This window comes from Platalea leucorodia (genome assembly GCF_965183815.1).
Source record: "Platalea leucorodia genome assembly, chromosome: 1".
NCBI lineage: Eukaryota > Metazoa > Chordata > Aves > Pelecaniformes > Threskiornithidae > Platalea > Platalea leucorodia.
In genome coordinates this window covers 52,568,732-52,591,265 of record NC_138823.1, presented here as the reverse complement: position 1 = coordinate 52,591,265, position 22,534 = coordinate 52,568,732, and the positions used below count along the sequence as shown (strand labels likewise).

General features: G+C 39.3%; 1 protein-coding gene across 4 annotated transcripts in view; it reads left to right on the top strand.

Moving 5' to 3' along the window:
• Positions 1-19,509: 19,509 nt before the first annotated feature.
• GREB1L (GREB1 like retinoic acid receptor coactivator) overlaps positions 19,510-22,534 on the top strand; it is a gene marked incomplete at its 5' end in the record, with an annotated part of 63,820 nt that continues 60,795 nt past the window's right edge. For 3 of the 4 annotated variants that reach the window (XM_082317526.1, XM_082317529.1, XM_082317527.1), the window contains 2 exons: positions 19,510-19,678; positions 19,905-20,102. In XM_082317526.1, coding sequence (XP_082173652.1) covers positions 19,510-19,678; positions 19,905-20,102 — 367 coding nt within the window. The remainder of the gene's footprint in view (positions 19,679-19,904; positions 20,103-22,534) is intronic. The other variant, XM_082317528.1, reaches the window with a different exon arrangement.

The following is a 22,534-nucleotide window of genomic DNA, read 5'->3' as shown; positions in this document are numbered from 1 at the left end:
AGTCTCCCAAACTCGGTTTTCTCATTGCTTCTTTTCCTGCTAGTTATGGCATGCCTTGAGCCCCGCCACTTGCCAAGGACTGGGGTTCCAGAGCGACGCGGACTGAGCAGGCTGGGATGTGAGATGGAAAGCAGAGTCTTGCATACCACTCTTTCAATCATGTCCCAATAATTATCTTCTGTAGAGTTTCTTACGTGTAAGTGTTTTCCCCAATTGAATGGGATTTTATCAAAGATTTCGGTGCCAGATCGCTCAGTTGCTCACAATGGGAGAGGAACTCTAAAGGTGGTGCGGTGTCCAGAGTTGGGATCCATTTTACGAAGGACCAAACTTGACCAGTTGTTAGTTTAATTTCCCTATATTGGATGTCCAAAATGGTACTGCATGGCACAGTATGGGAAAATCACCTATATTAAAAAATGATGTATTTATACCTTACTTTTGTGTTTACAGTCTGGTGGTTTGATGTTGGCTGTGCTATGAGAGCACAATAGAAAGATTCCAGATCAGGACAGGGACCTAAAATCGTAACTCATAATAAATTAATAAATATGGCTAAATGCAGTTAATAAATAAGGCTAAAGAAGTGCATATTGTGATTTTTCCCTGACTTTACACTGAACAGAAGACGTTTGGTTAATAGGCCCCCTATCTTGGTCTTTGTTTTACAACTCTAGCTTTTATGTCCATTAAACTCACATGCTGTCAATCTCATGCACTGTAATGATGGTTATTTCCTGTAGTGTTTGAAAACTGAACATGAGATGCCGTTTCAAGCTTTGCTGAGAGAGAAGGGAATTCTCTACATCTCACTGCGGAGAAGGCATTCCCAGCATTTGCAGCGTCACTTTTGCGAGTATGTCACTGGGAGATGCTAATACGACCTTTCCTTTGTTAAGTAAGAGATTTCTAGCACCACCCAGGACTCCTCTCTCTTCAACAAGTCCTGTTTCACCGACTGGATAGAGAATTTTGGGCATATTTCAAGTCAGCAGTTTTTCCTTCAGTCTTACTAGGCATAGAGTACAGATCTTCCTTTAGAAACAGACATCATTCTGTAGACGAGTATGTGGGTGTTGGCTGGAAAATCTACCATTCTAATTGAAAATTTTTTCTAAATGGTGTGTGCTCAAATGTCAAAACACTGGGGGGCTGTTACTTGCAAATTACAGATTTATCAAGCAGCCGCGACATTAAAGTAATCTTACTTTGGTTATAGTATGCATTCATCAAGGGCACAGGCTTGCACGATGATTCTGAATTCCTGTAGAATTTAACTGAGCAACAGCTGGTCTGTAGGATGTGTAGATTTTAACAAGGTAATGTTTGTGTTTTGGCGAAGGACTTGGGTGACATGCTGCTGAAACTGTTCCAAAGTGCCTTCTTCCTCCATTCAAGTCTGTAGGGATCCTGAGACAGGTTTTGTGTGAAATTTCTCCACTCTCTCTGCACCTCTTGATTTTATCACAGGTAAATTCTACAAAATTCTTCCATGGGGTGTTAGGAAAAAAGAGAAAATAAAAAGGCCATCAACACCACTAACTACCGCTACAACAGAATGAATCCTCTTTTTGGCTTTTAATTGTGTCAGATTCCTTTTCTCCGCAATTGCTTTTCTTTTCTTTTTTTTTTTTTTTTTTTTTTTTTTTCCACTTGGGAGAGGTTTATGGTGCTGTGTCCGTCAGGATAACCCTGTCTTAGGGTTGAAGTTGTATTTCTCCCTGAGTTCCTAGAGGTGATGTTATCTTTTGTTCACTCAGCAGTATGGTCATTCCTAAGAGCATCTGTCACTTTAGGCATTGTAAGATGGATGAGTCTCAAGTGAACTGCTGGTTGAAGCAAATGGTGAAAATAAGAAAAGACAAGGGGGTTGGGGGTCTTCAGAGGGGACAGACAACAAGGAAGCACTGTTAGAAATCAAAAGTAAGCCAGGTGGTAGTGGAAGAAAGAGCCAAGATGGATCACACGTTAGCAGGTCCTACAGGTCTTGGAAACAAAGATCGGTGGTTGATGAATTCTGAAGAGATCTTCTGCGCCTTGACAAAAACTCTGCTGATTTGTTTCCGACTTCATTTGCAAATAAGGGAGGGTCAGAAGGAGGTGATCTGAACATCAGCTGAAAAAATTGTATTTTTGTCACGTTGTGTTGTAAGGTTAGGACAAATTAATGCTGCCAGTAATCAGAACAAGGGTTCCTGATATTTTGTGTGTCTTAAATATTGTGTGAGAATCTGTCTGTACTGAGTGGGCACGTAACAGTATAAAACGAAAAGAGCGTATCGGCAGTTTGGCTTTTGGGAAAAACAGTAAACTTAAAATTCATAGCTGTTGGTATTTCAGAAGGTACTTAATGTGTTTAAGAGAGGGAAGGTTCAATATAGTATCTCTGACTTAGCTGAACTAATTGAGTTAGACATTTTAACAGAAAGAAAATGATGTAAAAAAACCCAAACCCCAAGAAAACTCCCCCCAAGCCACTGACAAGCAAATCCATACACCCCCCGCCCCCCGCAAGCTGAGCAAAGGTCTGTGTTTGCAAAAGCAGCCGGCGAAGGACAAAAGGCACTTACAGCCTAGCGTGTGTCAAGGTTTGGGAAGGGTCCAGGAGGATCTTGGCTTGAAAAATTATTTTGTCACACTATTGGCATTGGTCCATAAGGGGAAGCACTGGTTGAAAGGCGAAGAAATTAAGATGATTAGGAGCTTTAAAGCTTCACAAATGGTAGAGTATCTCTCTTCTCAATGGATGTAAATAATAGATGAAAGACCGAGAGTGACAACAAAGGATCAGGGCGTTTAAGAGAATGTGTGCAGCCTGAATAGAGGTCTGTGGCCTAGGGCCAAAGGTCTTAGCTTTGAGTGTAATTAGAAGAAAATACAAAAATGTCATTACTAGCAGGTGAAATGTTCAGCACGTGTCCGAAAAATAGCAATTTCAGAGCCAGGAGCTGTTGGAATTGGATTACTGACATTCTGCAATCATTGAAGTCTCTGCGGAGCCCTACAGTTTGGTCGGGAGCTGCGTGTTAACCTCGTTGAGCATCTGCAAGAGATTCACTGTTAGCATGGCGGGGATGCGCAGCGCGGGGTAGCATCGGTGGTCCCTGGCAATAGAGTTGTTTAATGTCTTTCCTCAGAACACAACAACGCTACCCAAAACTTTTCCTGAGTGAGAGGTGAGGGTTATAGCTGCTCTCTTAAATAGGCTGATTTTTAAAAATGGGAGGAGGGGGAGGAAGCTTAAAGCTATATTGCTTTTAATTTTAAAACCTGCGTTTTGAATTCTAGGTGTACAGCTGAAAGAGTTGCTTTTGTTCTGGTTTTGACAGCAGGCCCAAGGCTGTGGTCCCAGCTTTAAGCCTCAAATCCCATTTGTGAGCAACAGGGAAAATTCCTTTAAATCTTTTGGCAAAATATTGTCCATTTCTATTGAGAAACCAAACCATCTCGTGTGCCTAAGAAAGCCTTGTCAAAGTCCAGTCAATTATAACTTAATTTAAAGTTTGTCCTGATGTTAATTACTGTGCTGTACAGCCCTAGGTATTTTAGGAGTTACTCTTTGGCCTGCTGCTTACTACACCATTGTTGCCATTCTTTGGGGTATTTCAGGTGTATTCTCTTTTATAAACTGCAATTTCTATTAGAAACGTTTTCACTTAAATACCTTTATGAGATGTCAGATAGGAGAGCAACCAGCTAATTCTGACTTCATTTTGAACATTGATCTCCAGTTTAGCATCGATAACCACTCACCCATTTAGTTTGTTTCTTTTTAAACCAATAGTAAAATAGTTACTTCTACATTATCTTCTATTTTTTATGTTTCTGTGACAGTTAATTTTCTCATAATGATGTACTGAGTTCCTAATATTTCATATAGCGACTGAGGTGCCAAAAATGTGCAGATTCTGTGACAAACTTGTACTTCACTTCTGGTAGAATGCAGAGAAGCAGCCATGCAGCTTCAGCCAAATATTCCTATGAAGAAAAAGATGCTTTTTTAAGTGGTCAGCCCTCCTTTCCCCACCCCAGTTCAGTTTTTGGCCTAGACCAGGTTTAGATAGGCAGGTTTCGTTGGCTTGTTATAAACTATATGCTGGCACAAGTAATTCTAATTTTTTTCTCCCTTCTTATTTTTCAGGTATTCAAGAGTTTTAAACAACTTCAGAGAAAGGCTTCATAAACTCTTAGCTGCATCCTTTAATCATGACTGCATTTCAAATAGGTTAAAAGGAATCTGAGAAGGTACCGTACTTGCCTTTCCTAACAGACAATACATGATATGTTTGTGTTCAGTATCTGTTCTTTCATTTCCATTGACTGCATTTTAGGAACAGTGTGGACTGTAAATAATGATTTTATTTTTGCTTCGGGCATGTACAATGTCTAAAAGTTCTTCAAAAATCTTGAAATCCAGTTCATAGAATTAAACAGCCTTCACCAAAGAGGGCTGATTTGTGCTTCCATTTTTTTCTTATATATCCACAATGAGGTCAACTTCATTGTTTAATGGCAGTTCTTTTGAAGCTGTAAGAATTTTCTTCTGCTGTTTTACTTAGAAGCACTGCAAATACCTCAGCAACTAGCTAAATATATGTTTTATGCACTTGGAGGGTGGATGTTTGTTTGTTTGTTTGTCCTCTCAAAGGGTTTAAAACAAATGGGAGAAGAATGCAGATCTTTGTAATGATCGGAATAGATATGTGCTTCCAACTGAGATTCTCACACATCTTTTTTTTTCTGACTTCTTAAAGGGGGGAGGCTTGTCTCAGTATACAATATTGGGCTCGCATAGTTTCTTGTTGCATTTAAATAGGCAGCGTACCCAGAAGGCTGGAGATCTATTCCTGCTTTATGACCTGTTGTATCCCTGGGGCAAGGGCAGCACTGAGCAGAGCAAGGGGGTCATGGCCACAGCCCAGGTTCTGAGCGACGCTTGCGGGTTCCCAAAACCTGTCTGCAGGACCATTTTGTTCGGCAACATCTGGAACATGGTAGAAGTCTGCAAGAGGGGGGAACCTCTAGGATTTTGCTTCGCCAGGTGCTAGGAGGAAGCAACATTAGCCTTTTTGATGGGGGGGGAGGCAGATTCTGTGGCCCTGAAGTTAGGCTAAACAATTGCAGAGGTCAAAGGACAGCTGAGTGCGGTCAATGAGACACCCTGGGGTGTATTTTGTTACTTAGTAAAAGGAGCAGCATCCTAAAACCCTAAAGGATTCTCTTGAAAATCTGTGTTGTGAAAAGGTTTTATGAGTCTGATGGCAAAAAGTGCTGATTTAGCTAAGGAATGCTTGCTTTTGTCTAAATGAAAGGCTAATCCTTACCAAATGTTGGCAGCTATTATAGTGCAGTCAATGCAGGTTTGAAAGGACAGTTAGAGTAGAAGTGTACTTTGGGATCCCAAATGTTTATCATTTTAATGGTCCTGTAACTGAAAAGATTTCTGAACTTTCACCTTTGATCCTAAAATTTATACCCTGAGCAAAATATTTGGAAAAGTAAAAAGTAAAACTTTCACTTATAAATTAAAAGACTTTGTTCCTTCGGGAGGTGCGCCTGCCTGGTTCCTCTGTATTCCCTGACAAATTCTCTTTAGGTTATCAGGATACTGCATAGTTTAAACTATAGCTTCTTTTAATCTGCTAACACTTATTAATTGGTTGAAAAAAAAGTCATTTTTTTTCTGGTCTTGAGCAATTTTTGCTGTTCTTGTTCAATGCTCACAAAAAGACCCTAAAGAATGGGTTTTGAGTAATTAATTCATATGATTTGTTTAGCATTATCTTTCGTTAAGGCGACAGCTTATTAACACTTAACATTTGTCATAGAAACAGATAAGAAATCAATGTCAGAGCCAAGACCTTGTAAATAACCCGAAAGGAAATGTAATAATGGCTGTCTTCACCAGAGAGGTGGTGGGGGAAGGACCGGGCATGTGGCAGAAAAGGTTCAGTGCTTTTTGTTTTCCTTTGGAAGGGGGGGGTTGCTCCAAGACACAACCCGGGGCCTCCGACTCTTTGGCCCTACTGTCTTACACAAACACTCATTGTTGAGTTCGGAAGAAAAGGGTACGGGAGCCAGCGGTGGTGGCATTTTTATAGTGACTAACCTGGTGTTTCATCGTGATCTTCAAAAGGACGTCATAAGAAGAGTGAAAAAGAATAAACTGCATAATTTTCAAGGGGTAAAAAATGAGCAAAGAAGTTGACAAGTAGTGTTTTTTTTTTTTTTTGAAAGAAACGTGCTTGCAAAATACAGCTCTCCAAAGAGCTTAATTTTTAAACTTTTTAGAAGTACTCTATACAGATGCTTAGCATTGATTTATGTCAAGGTTAAGGCACCTTTAAACAAATAAAGTTGGGAATGGATAAACCTACTAAAATACAAATCGCCTATTAAACACAGAAGATGTTTGTATAGCATTCAGGTTGCTACAAAACTGACACGTCTTGAAATTCTCCTGATAACCCCTTCTAAACTCATCAGGAAATGACAGCATGTGTGTTTGAGGGGTACACAAGGGAGCGGCCAGATAGGATAGAGATGGAAGGTCAGGCCTTAACTTTGACTTTCTACGCTTCAGCTTCATGCTTTTGCAATAAGGCAATAACAAATGAAGAAAGGACTAAGGTGATTTATTTATCAATGAGACTGGACTGGCTTTTGCTGTAGGAACTCAATGAGATGTCTGTTTGAGTCTGTTTTCAGCTTTATCCCTATAAACAATATCACATTTTACACATATATCTATATGGAATTAAGGATTGTATAAAATAAACTGTATGATAAAACTGCTTAGAGAAATACTTATTTGCACTATAATGCTTAATTTTGTTTTGTAACCCTAGAATTTAATTACTCAAACTATGTAAACTAGAAGTATATGTATTATTAAGATTTTTTTCTCATCTACTGGAGAAAATTGTTCTGTATCTATGAAGTCTTTATCAGGTGTTTTTTTTCAAGTGGATTTTAGCCCACAGTGAGAATTCTATACACAGCATTTGTATTCTACTGTGGCAGCAGTCACAGAAAAATATTATGAGCGCTAGTTTCTTGACTGTCAGTACTTACTGGAAGTTTTATATGCGTGCCTTCAGGAATGCACAGAACCTGTGAATTTTCTGTGTTACTGACTCACTAAACTGTAATAGCAGCTTTGGGAATCAAGATTGCCTCTGCTAGTATGTTTATGTTGCAGGTAAATTAAGTCTAGCCTGTAAACATCATTAACCTTTTTCCTTTTGGGAGAAAAACAAGTAGGGAAGCACATCTAATGTCTCCAACAAGTAATGCATTTTATTAGCATTTTTTCTTCTTCCAAGACATAAAGACCCCATACAGAATTTATCGTAGTGAGTGATGAGTTGCATCACAGAACAAACATAAGCATTAGAAATAGAAAATTGTTTTCTTCTGCTATTCAGTGTTAATAGTATGTAATTTTGAATTTTTGCATTTCTGTCTTAAGTAACGATAAAGGTTTTTCTTTACCAGACCTAAATAGCATTATAAAAACGGACATTTATCCTATAAATACCTATCAAGATCCCTAAGTATCTAGAAAAGGTAGCTTGAATGTCAAAGCTTTTTTTTTTTTTTTTTTTTAGTTATATCCTTGGATGTGATGTTAATGTTTTGTTCTGTCGATTGCTTGTTGCAAATTTCTTCTTAACTGAAATCTTGGATGTTGCAGAAGGCACAGTAGTGATGTGCATCTTTGATCTGAAACAGGGGTTGCCTCTGGTGATTTCAGAGATTCTGGACAGAGCTTTGTTTATTTTACAGAAGAATTTGTGGTATTCTGGGGAGGGGAGAAAGTAGAGTCAGCTTTGACACATGACGAACACACATTGCGTAAAAGGAAAAGGAAGAACTCTACAAAGCACTCTGTACTCTGAAGTTCATTTCCACTAAAATTCAATACAAGAAATTTATTGGTTTTTTAAATAGAAATCCTATGGGCAATTTAGACACTTTTTCCTAGCAGCAGAGAAGGTGCAAAAAATGTCCACACGATGTTAAACTTGACATTACTTGTTGGGTTGAAGCAGATTGTTATGGTTTTGATCTAGGCAGGGTTTTCTTGTCCGTTCAGTGTATTGCTTTTTGTGTAGAAATGGCCATGAAAGCAGCTGGCTTTTCTGGTTGGCTTTTTTTTTTTTTTGTCTCTGCATCACAGGCTAAAAGTGACTGCAGAAGAACGATGTTAGATATGCCTCTTGATCTAGAGACTGCATGGGAGCTTCAAATTAGAAAAGATTTGTTTGTTCTTTTCTAAAACATATTCCGAGTTCGGATGAGCAGAAACATGATCATTGTGACCTGTTTGAAAATGGTATTTTCGGAAGAGCTGCACAGGAATGTGCTCTGAGTAGACTTTATAAACATTTTGACATAACCTCTCTGCAAAAGAAGAGGGGCTTGTTTCCACCTTTCGTGGCTCCTTTTTAGGGATGATGGTTTCCAAGCCTTGTAAAAACAAGAACTCTTTTTCAGACTTGCCTTGTTTTCAGACAGGGATCTAGGGGGGAAAACAGTCATTTTTTGGAGGAATTGAGGAACCAACAACCCACCTAACCTTATTCTTTCCAAGTGTGTTACTGAAGGCAAGTTTGATTACTTAAGACTTTCTTCATTATTCCTTGATTTCATTTTACTTTTTAATCTAGAAATCTGTGTTAGGGATTTGTTTAATAATCTTCCTGGAGAGGGAAAGGAAGAAAACTTGATGGTGCTTTTGGCAGGATTATGCACTTTAGAGATGAAGGAGGTGTGGGAAACGCCGCATGTGAGGCTCTTGCGTGCAGGGTGCTCTCCTTTGCACAGTGTCACAGACATGCTCTGGATGCAGAGACCATCTCTTTTTCGAGGTGGTAACCCTGAAATTACTTTCAGGTTGCAGATTTGAAGAACTGCTTCAAGGGGGAGAGAAAGGATTGCTAACAGCAAAAGAAAGGTTGAAGTTTACAAAGTCCTACTCCAGTGCTTCATTTTTAGTCTGTTATAGCTGTCGCAAACCAGAACATGCACCAGATAAGATGAATACTGTGGAAAAATAAAATACCGAGTAGATGTTCCTGAAGAATTGGGTCATCTCTGGTTGGAAAGTTTTAAGAGCCAGTGTACTCTGTATTACCATTATGCCTATTACTCAGAAAGATACTTTCTTAGTAGCATCCATTAGTACCTGTTGTTAGAATTAAGAACTTTCAGAACAAGTAACGTTTCTGCAAATTGAATAGCAATTAGCTTATATTGCTTGGCAATAAAAATTTGTCTCCCTTATTTAGTAGCAATTTCACATGAGAAAACTTCAAAAAAAAAAAAAAAGAGCATAGGGAAAAACACTTTTACTGCAGATGTAGATACCTAGGATGATTTTTATTAAGGATTTTTTGTTTAATGCTTGTATTGTACAAGCTGATGTTATGATGTGTCAAAATGGATTACCTTTTAGCTTCTATTTTCAGTATCTTAGTAGTGAATTTTTAGGCTGCTTTTCTATCAAATAGTGTCATCTTGGTTAGCCGTCTTAAAAAATGTCAAGCAATGTGTATGCATAAATTCCTATTTAAATGGTAGCTTGTGAATACAATAAATAAATAGCATAAGCTATGATGTTTAAAACTTAGATTTTTGCAGCCTAGTGGTCTAAGGATTTACAGTAGTTCACATACATGGTTTGCTAAGCCGTAGTGCCCAGTCTTACTCCATAGTCCTATTGAAGACAATGAAACAACACCAGGCAGGTGAATATGTACTTGCAGGACTGAGGTCCACTGAAGGTAGATCATGAGAAGTGGTGTAGAGGGGATGTGCAGGAAAAAAATGAATAAGAATTACAAACAGGTTGAGCAAACTCAGTAATTGGCAACAACATTAATATCATTAGCTTCATGTGGTAGTCTTCATTAGTCCAGTTGTGTTGAAGAGTTGATCACAAACTTTATTGATAAGGCATTCAAAGGGCGCTTGGGATCGTAGGTGAAGTGCTCAGCTTCTATGTAACCAGGCCACATATGCTTAGCAGATCATTATCCCTTTCATTTTCTTGAGTAGTGTTAAGTTGAGGTGCCATTATTGGTGCTCCTTTTTACGTCATTATATGGCGCACTTGAAACACTTGTAACTTTCCCTTTGACTTTCTCAGGATAGAAGCAACCCCTCAGGGGGGAAAAATACATAATTCATGAAAGTAAGAAATTAGTGATAGTTATCAGCATTAAAATTGTTGTCAAATATGGACTTGTGTTTCGTATTTGGAAAGATGTAACAAGACTGTCCACTGAGCTTCCCAGTCATGGAAATTAAAGAAGTCCACACATAATTTTTAAAAAATGGTGTAATATTAGACCATGTTCCATTGAAATAAAGATTAAATCTCCATCAAAAACACAGTTTTAAATTAATTAACTGATGCATCTTAGAAGATACAGTCTACATTATAGATTATTGGAAACTACATAAATACATTTTATGTCTCTCATAGTTCTGAATAGTTTGTTTTAATTTGTAATTACTAAAGATAGTTGTTATCTAATAACTTATAATAAGATCTGTGTATTGCTAGCAGACTGCGGATTGTCAGTGAATGACTGTACACTTATGTATGTGAAAAGTATATAAAAATAACAAAGTTTCAATAAAAATCTGTTAGATTTGGGAACAGGTACCAATTTTCAATACATGATTTGGGGAACATATTTGGGCTTGGAAGAACATTTCAGTAAGCTGCAAAATGCCAAATGCAGTTACATTATTTAAATAGTTATTACATTAATTACTTGGATACTACATTAGTTTTATCTGCTGTGTTATTAGTGGTGGTAGCTGAAAGGATTCAAACATGTAACTAGCCTGACTGTGCTAACACCCTAAGTTGTTAGGAGAATAAATTGTAATTCATGTCTGCAACTAATTGCAAAATCAAAATTACGCAGCAAAAATATGCCTTGATACTAGAGCTGGGATTAAGCACCATTGCTGATCTGGTTGTATTGCACAGGCATTAATAATGTGGTTAGTAGTCCTATTGATTTAGTGGAAGGAACATAAATGGGGAAAGCTACGTATGAGCATGGTTGTTTTAAGGAAGCACGCTGAGATTTTCAAAAGTGCTGCTTAGTGGTTTATTTGTGCTACCCCTGCAATGAGTGTGTGAGCATCCAAGTGTAAGCACATACTCCTTTTAAAATAATTAAGTCTTTTAACTTTACCAAAACTTCAAAATGAAAAGCTAGGTTTGTGGGGTGATAACCCTTTTTTTTTTTTTCACCTGAAGGTTTTTCTGTTGAAAGAAAAGAGAAAATGTACCTCTTCTGTTGAAGGTGCATAGTAATGTTCCATTCCCTATGTACACTGTGAAAGATCCCAGTAGCATAAAAGGATTTGCTTCATCTTCTACAAATTAATTTAAAAAACCCTAGAAAACCTTCACAGTAACTTATCTGCTAATTTCATAACATCATTTCAAAGGGCTCTAAAAGCCTTGCAGTCAGAATAGGTTAAATCAACATAATTAACTCCTGAAAGCTTGTGTATCATTAAGGATATAGGCCTATTCATATAAGGTTCATATTCCACTATATAATCTTCTCATTCTCGGTTATATACTACTGAGCATTTCTTTTTTTATTACTGGCAACTGAGTTTTTATTAACCCTTCTACTCTTTTATAGCCTTTATGGTCAGATTTGTTGTCATCTGACTGCCTGTCACTGTCCACAACCCTGTATCATCAACCTTTCCATGAAACATCAGGGGATGTAATAGGAGAAGACTAAAAAGGATGTAATTTTTTTTAATATTATAAACACAAAATAGGGTTTATTTATGGTTTCTAATTAAGCTCCTTTTTCCACAGTAGGAAGGCAGAGGAGGAATAATTAGGGAAATGGTATATTTGCAAAAGCTTGGGGGGGAGGGGAAGGTTGTGTGAACAGATGTGTGTGGGTGGGTGAGAGTGTAAAAGAGTAAAAACATATGAGTGCATGCAAGTGGTGACAGAACGTACAGAGCCTGTTTGTATATGGGCATTTGCGTGCATAAGACAGTCTTTGCACATGAAAACTAGCCGTGCATTTACAACAGACGACAGAAGATGTTCCTTGATTCCAAGTACCCCGCTAAATGGTGTCAGCTACTGATTTGCTCCATCAGTGTTCAAGTCTCTTTATAGTACTTTTTCATGTAGTTTTCCATATTCAGGTAGGCATATATTGCCTTAAATGCTTTTAGCATAGCATCATTTATTCACAGAAACTAGTCCTCCATAATTTTTGCATATTGTGTAGTCACTGTAGGTGAGTTCACATAAATTAAGTAGTGAGATCAGATGTTTTCTTTCATCTGCTTGTTGCATGTGTTTACGGAGGAAATGGCACCAAATGAAATTTGGCACATGCTTAATCCTTAAATCATCTCAGTCTTCACTAGAAGGATGTGTTGAGCATCCCCAGTGCACCGACTGCACCAGTTTTCCTCTCGCTGTGCCGCAGGAGTTCAGCCTACCTGGAATGCGACTTTTTTTTTTCCGAGTGGGAGCCATAATCTGGAGAAAAGTAAAGCCAGTGCAAGGTCTGTACAGTTCTCATCACAAAGCTTCACGTGCAGAAATCTTGCAAAATGACTTCCAGCTCCAGTTTGGGGATAAGAAGAACTGGTTGTTGTCAGGTTTACGTAGTTTGATTCTAACTACACAGACTTAACTCTGAAACAGTATTGTAAAACTTCAGACTTATCAAAGGTTGCATCCAAAGCTTCTAGGAGAGTTTTATCAGAACATTTGAAAGATGAAGAAAAATGCAAGATGTTAGGCAATAAAGACCAGTGCTGAACTTAAAATTACTGAACTACAATTTTGTAAATCTTTACTTGAGCTTAACTTGCATTGACTTGTGTAACATTGCACTTGGCAAAATATTCTATGTTTAATTGCAGTTGTAAGCTCGTCTTTATGTGTACAGCTCAGTAAATAATACTGTTAAAAAGAACTAAAGAGACATTTCAAATTTTAAGAGATGAGATTGAGTTTCAGTTTCTATTTCTTGGTGGTTTTCCTGTTTTGGCCTCAGTGTTACATCGCTGCTGGCTTATACTGTGAAGTTGAAAACTCCCAAATCACTGAATTTTTAACAATGCAATTCAGACTTAATTTTTGCAGTATTTGGGGGTGATTTGAAGTTGACAGCTTCATGCATATACGTTCAACTTACTAATACCGTCCTGAATTCAGGTGTGAATTTTACCTCAAGTGTGTTTATTGTTTTGTGAGCTGTGCCTAAAGACTATGGGGATAGTCTTGAGGTGGAAGGGGTGGAACAGTAAGGGCATAACAGCGTCCATATTAGCACCACTTGTGATTTGCTTTTTGTTTCATGTTGTGGGGAAGCAGCTGCCCTGTTCCCCCATCCTGCATGTAGCTCTGTTGTGTATCCATTTGTCTATCTCTGTCCAAGGAATTGTCCAAATCCCAGGTAACCTCATGCACTACTCCAAGTAGAGATACTATTAATTGAGCAGTAAGAGGAGGAACCTTGTCAGAAAAAAATAGGCGGTCGTGATCTTTCCCGTTCCTCTGACACAGTAGTGGCAACATCAGACTGAAAGACTAGATTCTAAACAGTACTGGATGCTATCGATATTTTATTCAAAATAAAATGAAAAGTAAAAATGAAAGGAAAATCCACTGTAAACAGAGTCAATACAAACTAATCATTCGTTTTTCCTGAAAGACTTTGTGAACAAATTATTTGTCTATCACTTGCTACATAAGATTGTAAACTCTTTTACAGTTGAGTTTGAATATCCCTAACCAAGACAAGAGCAGGGTGAGAATCTCAGGATCTTGAAAGGACTGTGGGGGGGAAAAAAAGCATCTTCCAAAGGTTATGAGATAAGGGGTCTGTTAATGAGACTACTCTGCCTTTCACTCTTGTATTGACTCACATATAAGTCTTTCCCCACTGAATGCTACAGTTAATGCTGGGTATATACTTTTGACTTCAAAGTCTACACTTTTAATTAGCGTATGTATTTGTTATTGTTGTTATTAACTGTCATCCTTTCTGCTGTATGCATGTTCGTGATACATCTTAATGATGCCCTAATGGGAAAAAAATACTACTCCCAAAACATCAATCAGAATGATGTAAATAATAGAAAATGCTAGCTGTACCTGAAACAACCAGTTCCCAAACAATTCTACAGCATAAATAGATGCCTTGTCTCTCTTTGACTAAGATAACCCTCTGAGATACAGAAGCAGTGCTGGGCCTGGCAGTGCCTTTGTGAAGAAACTGGCTTTCTTTTCCTTTGAAGAGAAACTTTCCTGTGGGGTTAGGCCAGATCAGAAGCCAGATTATGTGTTTTGGAGAACACAATTACATCATTAGGTTAAACACAAAGTAAGGACTTGATAGAGCTGACTTAATGGAGGGTGTTTGCATCAGATTCATCATTCGCTATCAGGTAATTGTGAAATTGCTTTAAGCCATAACAACAACACTCACCCCCTCCCTCATCCTCCAGTTCAGTTCCTCTCCTTTAAAGTCTCTGGGGTCATGACCCACCTGGAGGCCAAATATGTGGTATCTGGTGTACTGAATGATCTGATTATATTTTTACTGCCAGAGCCTTCAACTCAATGTGCAGTTCTACTCCAAAGAGCTATTGGGTAACAATCCACTTTCCAGAGATCACTTTTTTTTTTGGTATGTGATGGACCATAGTCACTGGTTTTTCTAACTAAAAGTGTGTAGTGTTTACTGTACTTACACACTTCAGGTCTTCTGGAGTTGTAAAGAAGCTGGGCTCTGGTTCTTCTTGAACATCCAGTGTCATGTTTCTGCACAGATCTTTTGAAACCTGGATGACAGCATAGGACAAGATTATTTGATTGAACTGACAAGACTTTCTTGTAAGTTCAGCTTCTGGGGTTGAAAGAGTCATCAGAATTTCCCTGGGTCCTTTCCCACACAGTTAAGCGATGCGGTGCTAAAATCAATCATCCTTGAAATTTTGCTTTATGTTACTTCCATTTCTGGCTGCTTTGGTGGAAGTTCCCATCAATTGTAGTTTTGTTTTCCACAATGAATGCCCATATTTACTTTTTTTATTAAAAACTATAGCATTAATACTTCTTCTCTTGTGGTCAGGCTAGTGGAATTTCATGATTGCCGTGTTCATGTCTCTTTGTACGGACCCAGATTGAGATGTGAGAGCTGCCTTCCAGCTCTGTTGTTACAGCAGCTCTCAAACTCCAGCAAATCTCACAGTTAACCCTCCAGTTCAGTGATGGGCTGCTGCAAAGAAGACTTGAAGTAGGCTCAGGAAATCTGCTTTGAAGAAGCATAGCAGCAGTGAAGATGTGTGGGGTAGTAATCAGGATGCCTTAGTATCTGGATCTTTGCAGAGAAGTACCCTGAGAGTGAGAGCCTGGAGGTGCAGGTGACCTGCATGTTAGGAAATTCTCCTCTTATTTCATGTTTTGCTGCAGATTTCATTTTGAAATTATTCAGTTTTAATTGTGTCTTCTAGTCTCTCTATAGTAAGTTTTAAGGACATGAAATAAAGTTGTCCGAGTAGAGCGGCAGAGTTGGTAAAGAGGGGAAGCCTGGAGAATGGCTGTTGTCAAACCGAACCTTCTTCCTTGGCAGGGTGGAGGGGGAAGAGAACATATAGCAGCAAATCTTCCTACGTATATATACTCTGCATAATGCACATGTTAACATCCTGAAGAGTCCAATCCAAAACAGAGCTCAAAAGCTTGCTAAGGGAAGTAGTGAACTTATGAATTGCACTGGTGCAGGTAAAAGGAAGGGTGAGGGTTGGAATACTGTATTACAGATGTGCAAATTGGTCGTTGCTGAGAATTTAACCAGCTCTGTGCTGAGCTAGCTGCAATTAGTGCACATGTAGCTATGGAAAGAATTATTTACCCCCAAATCAAACCTCCTGCCCATTAGAAACCTCTCAGTGCACCCAGGTAGGCTCCGGCGTAGCTCAGTGCGGTATGGTTGGATACAGGACAGTGGGTGTGAGGGTGGGCGCTGATGTATCCGTGTTGACAGGAGAAAAACAGGCGTCTGAGACTGGGGAGGAGCTCCTCAGCCAAGTCCAGCTCCGTTTTCTCTCGGACACTGTGTCAGATATTCTCACCTGCACTCGGCCTGGGACCGTCTTTCCCACATCCCCCCGAGCTCACTGACGCTACATCAGCTGGGCAGAATTTTAAAGGAACGCTTGTCTTAATTTCACTCTAGAAAGCAACAGGGGGGTTGTTTGTTTGTTTTGTTTTTACCAAATGGCCTCATAAAGGAATTCGGGATAGACATATTGTTTGTATAATGTTTTTTAACAATGAGCATTAATTTAGTTAGATTAAATCATTGCTTTTGGTCACATTTAAATGCAGATATGGCGGGTACATATCTTAATAACAGAAATGTTGGTGGTTTTTTTTTTTTCTCTTTTTTTCCTTCCCTTCAAATTCCACCAAATCATTTTTCCTCCGGACCCTTTGCTGCCTCCTCAAGCCCCCTCCGCACACATGAGCGTGTTCAAAGCAGGTTATGCTCCTGCTGCCTCCCCTGCCACTGCTGCGGTGCACTCACTGTGAGCTGCCTCCCATTTACCCTGGGAGGAGGAAAATGAAGCGCTTCCTAGTTGCACCAGGCGTTTAGGGGTAGAATCAAAAGCAGAAACACTAAGCCATTAATACCTTGAATTGGTACTTCTGGCTTTTGGGCAGGCTAGATCAGGATGGCACAACCCAAACTGGCCCGCAGCTCTCTGTCGGAGGGTCTCGCCAGCTCCTCTCCCCTGCAGAGGGAGAGCCCCCTGCTCCTCCAGCCCCAGCTCTCCCCCCCAGCTCCCTTGAACTCCAAATGAGACCCAGCTGTCCTAATGGCCTCGGGCGGTGTTAGGAAATCAGCTGCCCAGTGCTGGCTCCCAGGTGCTGGGCTCCGGGGCTCCCAGCTTCCCTCGCCACAGCCCAGCAGGACCCCCGGCCGCTCAGCCCGCTGGTCCCTCCGCCTGCCCTGTCTTGCACAAACGCATCCCTGACAAGCCTTCCTCCTGCTCCGCTTCCATGCTGCAGAGACCGCTGCTCACACAAGTTGCTTTCCTTTACCTGGCATTTCCAATTGCAATCTTGTTTTCTCTTGGCAACCTAGAAATGTCCTCCAGTAATATTAACCAACATTCTTGGGGAAATCCATGACAATCACCATCCACAAGCAAGTCTCTTTGTGTAGATTCCAGGGAGGCAAATTAAATAGGCTTGGCTCACCAGCATTTTTGCTGTGTGCATACTATATTTTATTAATAGTTTCCTGTCAAAATGAAAATAGATGGCGTAGATTGTATCCAACATATAGATTGTAGAAAACATGGAGGATGAGCAGACTTCAGGCAGATGATGTGCTGTAGGAATTGCAAATTTTCTGATTCTTAAAGATTGATTCATTTTTATTATGGTATTTTAACTAAAGTCTTTTCATTTAAATACATTCCTGAAATCCTACCTTAAGCACATCATACTTGACATAAAATTCCAGAGCACAGAAATGAAATTTTATGGTATGCAATTTAATGATATAATGTTTGTCATGATTTCACTGACATTTGTGGAAATATCATCACTGATTTCAACAAAACCAGGATTTCAGTCACTTAGTTGTTTTTCATCAATTCTTTGTTCAAAGGCACCTGACAGGATTTAGTGTACTGCAACCTTAATCATGCTTCAGCATAACTTTTTCCCTAACTCACTTTGTAGTTGTGTTTGTACACCCTCCCTGCCATTCCAAATTTAATGAAAACTTACAGAATGAAAAAGAAAATGTACCTGTCTTAAATATTTTATTGCTGAAATACCTGAATGCGTCATGTTAAGAAATTGTGTTTATCTCTCTATATAGTCTCCGGTTGGGGTAGGGAAATGCTGTTGCCCCAAAATTTATTAAAAGCAGGTCTAAGTTAGAGATGTCGAATTCTTTGCCCAAAGCTGTATAAAGTCTCTAACAGAACAGGGAACTGAGCCTCTCTCCCAGGCTGGAGGTGAGTAATTAGATAAGCTTCGTGCCTATGTATTCCAGTAGCATAGTAGTACTTAGCTATTTGTCTATACCAGCAGATCTCAAATGCTGTTGTAAGTGGCTGTCATCATTATTGCTCTTTTACAGGTGTCCCTGAGCACCTTGAGCAACCCAGTGACAAAGCAGGAGTGGAATTGTAGGTTTTCTAAATGCCAACTTATCTTCTTGGCCAAGGTCTCTTCTCGGTCATAGGGCTAGGTGACATTTAGCGAAGGGAAATACAAAGATAATGCTATAAGGTTTTGTACTTTTCTATCTATTGATTTAACTGGGGAAAAGTTCTCTCTGTTGAAATAAAATTCTCTGAAAATGCAGTCTTGTATTCAGAATATTGGAAAATGTTAGATTGCTGTTTCTTTGGAACAAATGTCATATGGTGTAATGATCCAGCAAAGTGGAAAATTTAATGTTTCAGCGAGCCTCCCTCAGCTCATTGTAAAACTTCTATGGCCATCCTGCTACTAAATGTTTACGTTTGAGAGTCTGTATCCTAATGCGAGAGGCACAAATGTAACAGGCTGTGGGCTGTATAATGTCACTCAAGGAGAAGTAATGGTCTGTTTGTGCTTGAATATTTCATGAAGCTCATAAATTCATTATTGTTATAAACATAAGTGTTAATTGTCAAAGCAGATATTTAAACGATTGTTATAACCATACTGGTATAAAGCATAGTTTAAAATAAAAACATTTCACAGCATTTGCTGCATACAGTTTGGATGTTATTTATTTGTCTCTTTTTTTACTTACCTCCTCTGTTGTAAGAGTATGATTAGACAATTTGAATTATATGGATCAGACTACATGTAAATCATAGCGTTACATTGAAGGTAAGAAGTGAAGACCTTGAAAAGACAGAGAACTGACCTTCCACATAATTTCAGTTAATATGAGCAAGAGCAAAAATTCAAGTTATTGGATGTCTTTATGTATTATTTCTCTGCAAATGATGGCATACTGACAAGTAAAATTATGTTAACACAGTTAGACAACTAGTGATGAAGCCAAACCTGATGTTTTTAATTATCTGTGTTATGTACCCTTCTGTAGTGTACTCTGAAAATCCTAAAAAAACCCAGTAATAATGATTTTATCTAACCGTCCTTAAATTCTACACCAGGCAGGTTCTCGAGGCTGTTGAGAGGCCATGTATGCAGAAGACACAAAGCAGTGTGTTGGAAACGTGCTAAAAGCTGTTACTGAAACAAGAGGACACAGTCCACCAGACTGAGAGAGAAATGTGAACACGTAGTGCTAGTTATAAGTGTTCTTTTCGTAGCATGCTTTCTTATTAACTTTATATCACTGTCATGGTGGACGCTAACAAGACCTCACTCTTCATTTGTAAATGGTCTGCATATGCATTTTCCCACCCCCTTATCAGATGTCTTCTTTGTGTTCTTAGACCATGGGGAATTCATATGCAGGGCAACTAAAATCTGCCCGTTTTGAAGAAGCTCTTCATAACTCCATAGAAGCTTCTCTGAGATGTAGCAGCGTTGTCCCACGGCCAATCTTCTCACAGCTGTACCTGGATCCTGACCAGCCTCCTTTCTTGCCGGAAGGTAACCATGAAAGTATGGCACATTTCAATTGTTGTTTTTCTGTGTGAGAAAAGGGTGGGATATGTTCCATTAAAAAACCAAAAAGCCACACAGCAGTTCATTGTGTGGCACAAAATCTGAATCTTGGGCCGCGTTAAGGAGAAAGAATGGCATGCTGGTTGTTTTAAAAGGAGCTAAATGCAAGTACTCATGAAAAGTTGTTTTGTTTTTTTTTTTTTTAATTTTTATTCTTGCTCAGATGTGAAGCCAAAGGTAGAAGAGTTGGATAAAGAGTTAGTACATCGCTATTCACAAAATGGAAACTTGGACTTTTCTACCAACCAAACTGTTAACGAAATGGAAGATGAGGAGGAGGATGAAGACATGTCAGATTCAAGTAGTCCACCAATCCCGTATTCACAAAAACCTGCCCCGGAAGGGTCTTGCACTACTGATGGTTGGTGTCCATTCTTTTACATGTGTGATCTTTACAACTAATTCTCAGTATAATGCATAGTCTCTACAGTTAGAAACTCTTGAGCTAGGAAGTCTGGAAATACAGTTTATAGTCAAAACCTTAAATCTGAGAAAACGGGGAATAAGAGAACTTGTTTCAGGATATAAAATGTAATGTATTATTTGAAAGCAGGGTCTAAGACTTGCTGTGGCACTTTATTAGTTTCTGAAAGCCCCTTATTTTCTTTAGTCATCATTGGTTTACTGTCCTCAAAGAAGTAGTATAAGTCAGCATCAGTATGTCTGGTTCTCAATCTATCCCTAAATTATTCTGAGAAACATTGGCAAAGCTGGATTTAGTTGCTTCCATGGGCAGAAGGAAGAGTTTGGAAAGAGAAAATGGAGAAGAGACTTGGTGTTCCTTCTGCTGCCAAGGGTCTAAGAGGGATGGTAGTGGAAGCTTGTCTGTTTTGCCTTTGCCACCTGCCTGCTGGCCATTGCTAGTTTACCCTGAGCTGTCCTGATTGTTGTTCTAGATAAGCAAAGTTGTTGACAGTACTTTTTTTTGTTTGTTTTTAAATGTGTTAAAGAAAGGGTCAGATCATTATGAATATGCCTATGAGACCAAGTAAACTCGATGGAATTGGTTCATCTTATCTCATAATTGCACTATTCTGAAGATTTAACTTCCCTAAAGAAGGAAGATCTATTCATATTTATTAGATATGCTTCTCTTAAGAACAACTCCCACTCCCCTCAAACCCTTCGAAACAAACAGCCCTTCCCACCACGTCCAAAACACATTCTTGACATTTTATTCAGTATCTTCCTGAATTATGGGCTTCCTTGTGCAGACGTCATAAAAAGTTGTAATGTGTAGAATGGTTTTGTACCTTATTATAGTGTATGGTTATATGCAGTGATAGAAGTAAGCACTAGTGACTGGCAATCCTTCAGCATTTTTGGGGGGTAATTCGTGGCAAATGTTGATGTTTTTGCCCGTACCCCTTCTGAATGCAGCTTATATAAGCACGTTTACTCTCCATAACAATGTACCTTCAGTTCCCTGTAATACAGAGAACAGAAAGGCTGGCTGCTATGGGAAGCTGGGGAATATTCTTGGGAGAATTTGTTATTCACGCAGAATTGTGTTTGCTGTCCTTTGGAGGCTTGTAAATTGGTAGGAGCAGAGAAGGAGAAAGTATAAAACAATGTATTCCTAGGAAGGTATTCTCAACCGAGGACAAGTATCAGTAAAGGCTGCAAAATCTCCTTGGGAGAGCAGGAGCAGTCCTCATCACTTCTGTTAAAGAAATATAAAATAAACTGGGCAGGATGCAGAGGAGAACCGACAGGATGGTAAGAGGAAGGAGTTCTATCTAATGAGGCTCTTTGCCTACCAGGACAAAAGCTGAGATGGCATATGCTTACACTTTCTAAAGATATCAAGGATAAAACACTAAGGAGGGAGAAGAGCCGGTCATGCCAGCAGGGCCCTGCAGAAGTGTAATGGATGCATAAAGTGGTTGTGAATGCATTCAGGTTAAAGGTTCAGGATTCTTTAACTATTGGTGAGACGGTTCTGGACCAGCCTGCCAGTAGCGGGGGTAGGGCTCGAAAACCTTATCTGGCTCCAAGGCCACCATTCATTTGATTGTGAAAGAGCTTTTTATACGACATCAAGAGATCTTTCTCAGTCTCACTCACACGTTCTGGTGATCCCTGGTTGCTCTTGCACGCCCAGACAGAAATGTTAGTTGTGAGTTTCCAGTTAAAGGTCTATGTCTTTGCTTGAGAGGTGACCTCTCATCCACGTGCAAGCTGCTCCGTGTTCACCAGTGCCTTTGCTGCCTCTGCTCAGGATTGCTTCATAAGGCTGCCCTGCCCGACCTGGCACTGCAAGGAGGTGCTCCGTTGTCAAGCGCTCACTGCAGTGCAGACCTCTGTGCTGTGGCTGCACGTTGCGTGTCACGAGGTTATGCCTAGTTATGCTATAGTTATATAATATACGTCATTATATGCTCATGTATGTATGTCATATTATGCTTTTTAGTATGTCCTGGAAAAAGATGACCTTCCAGGGGCAGTTCTGTGTTTTGATTTTTATCCAGAAGTCTTTTATGATCAGAGCACCCTAGAAGAAAGTTTCCTCTGTTACATCCACAGAATTTTAGGATTGTTCATTAGTCTTTGTCCAGTTTACCATTCTGAATTTAGAAAATCTGTCTCACTCTGCAATATTGTTCTCGGGGAACTAATTTAAGAGAGCAGTGGTTTTGCATCTGGAAAAGGAAAGGAAAATACATTTTTTTAAATACCGGTAATGATCTGTTAGGACAGTTTTACGTAAGTGTTTAAAACACCCAGATTCCCAAACATTCACGCTGCAGACCGTATCTGAGCAAGATATTAATCTCATAGCTCATCTTTCAT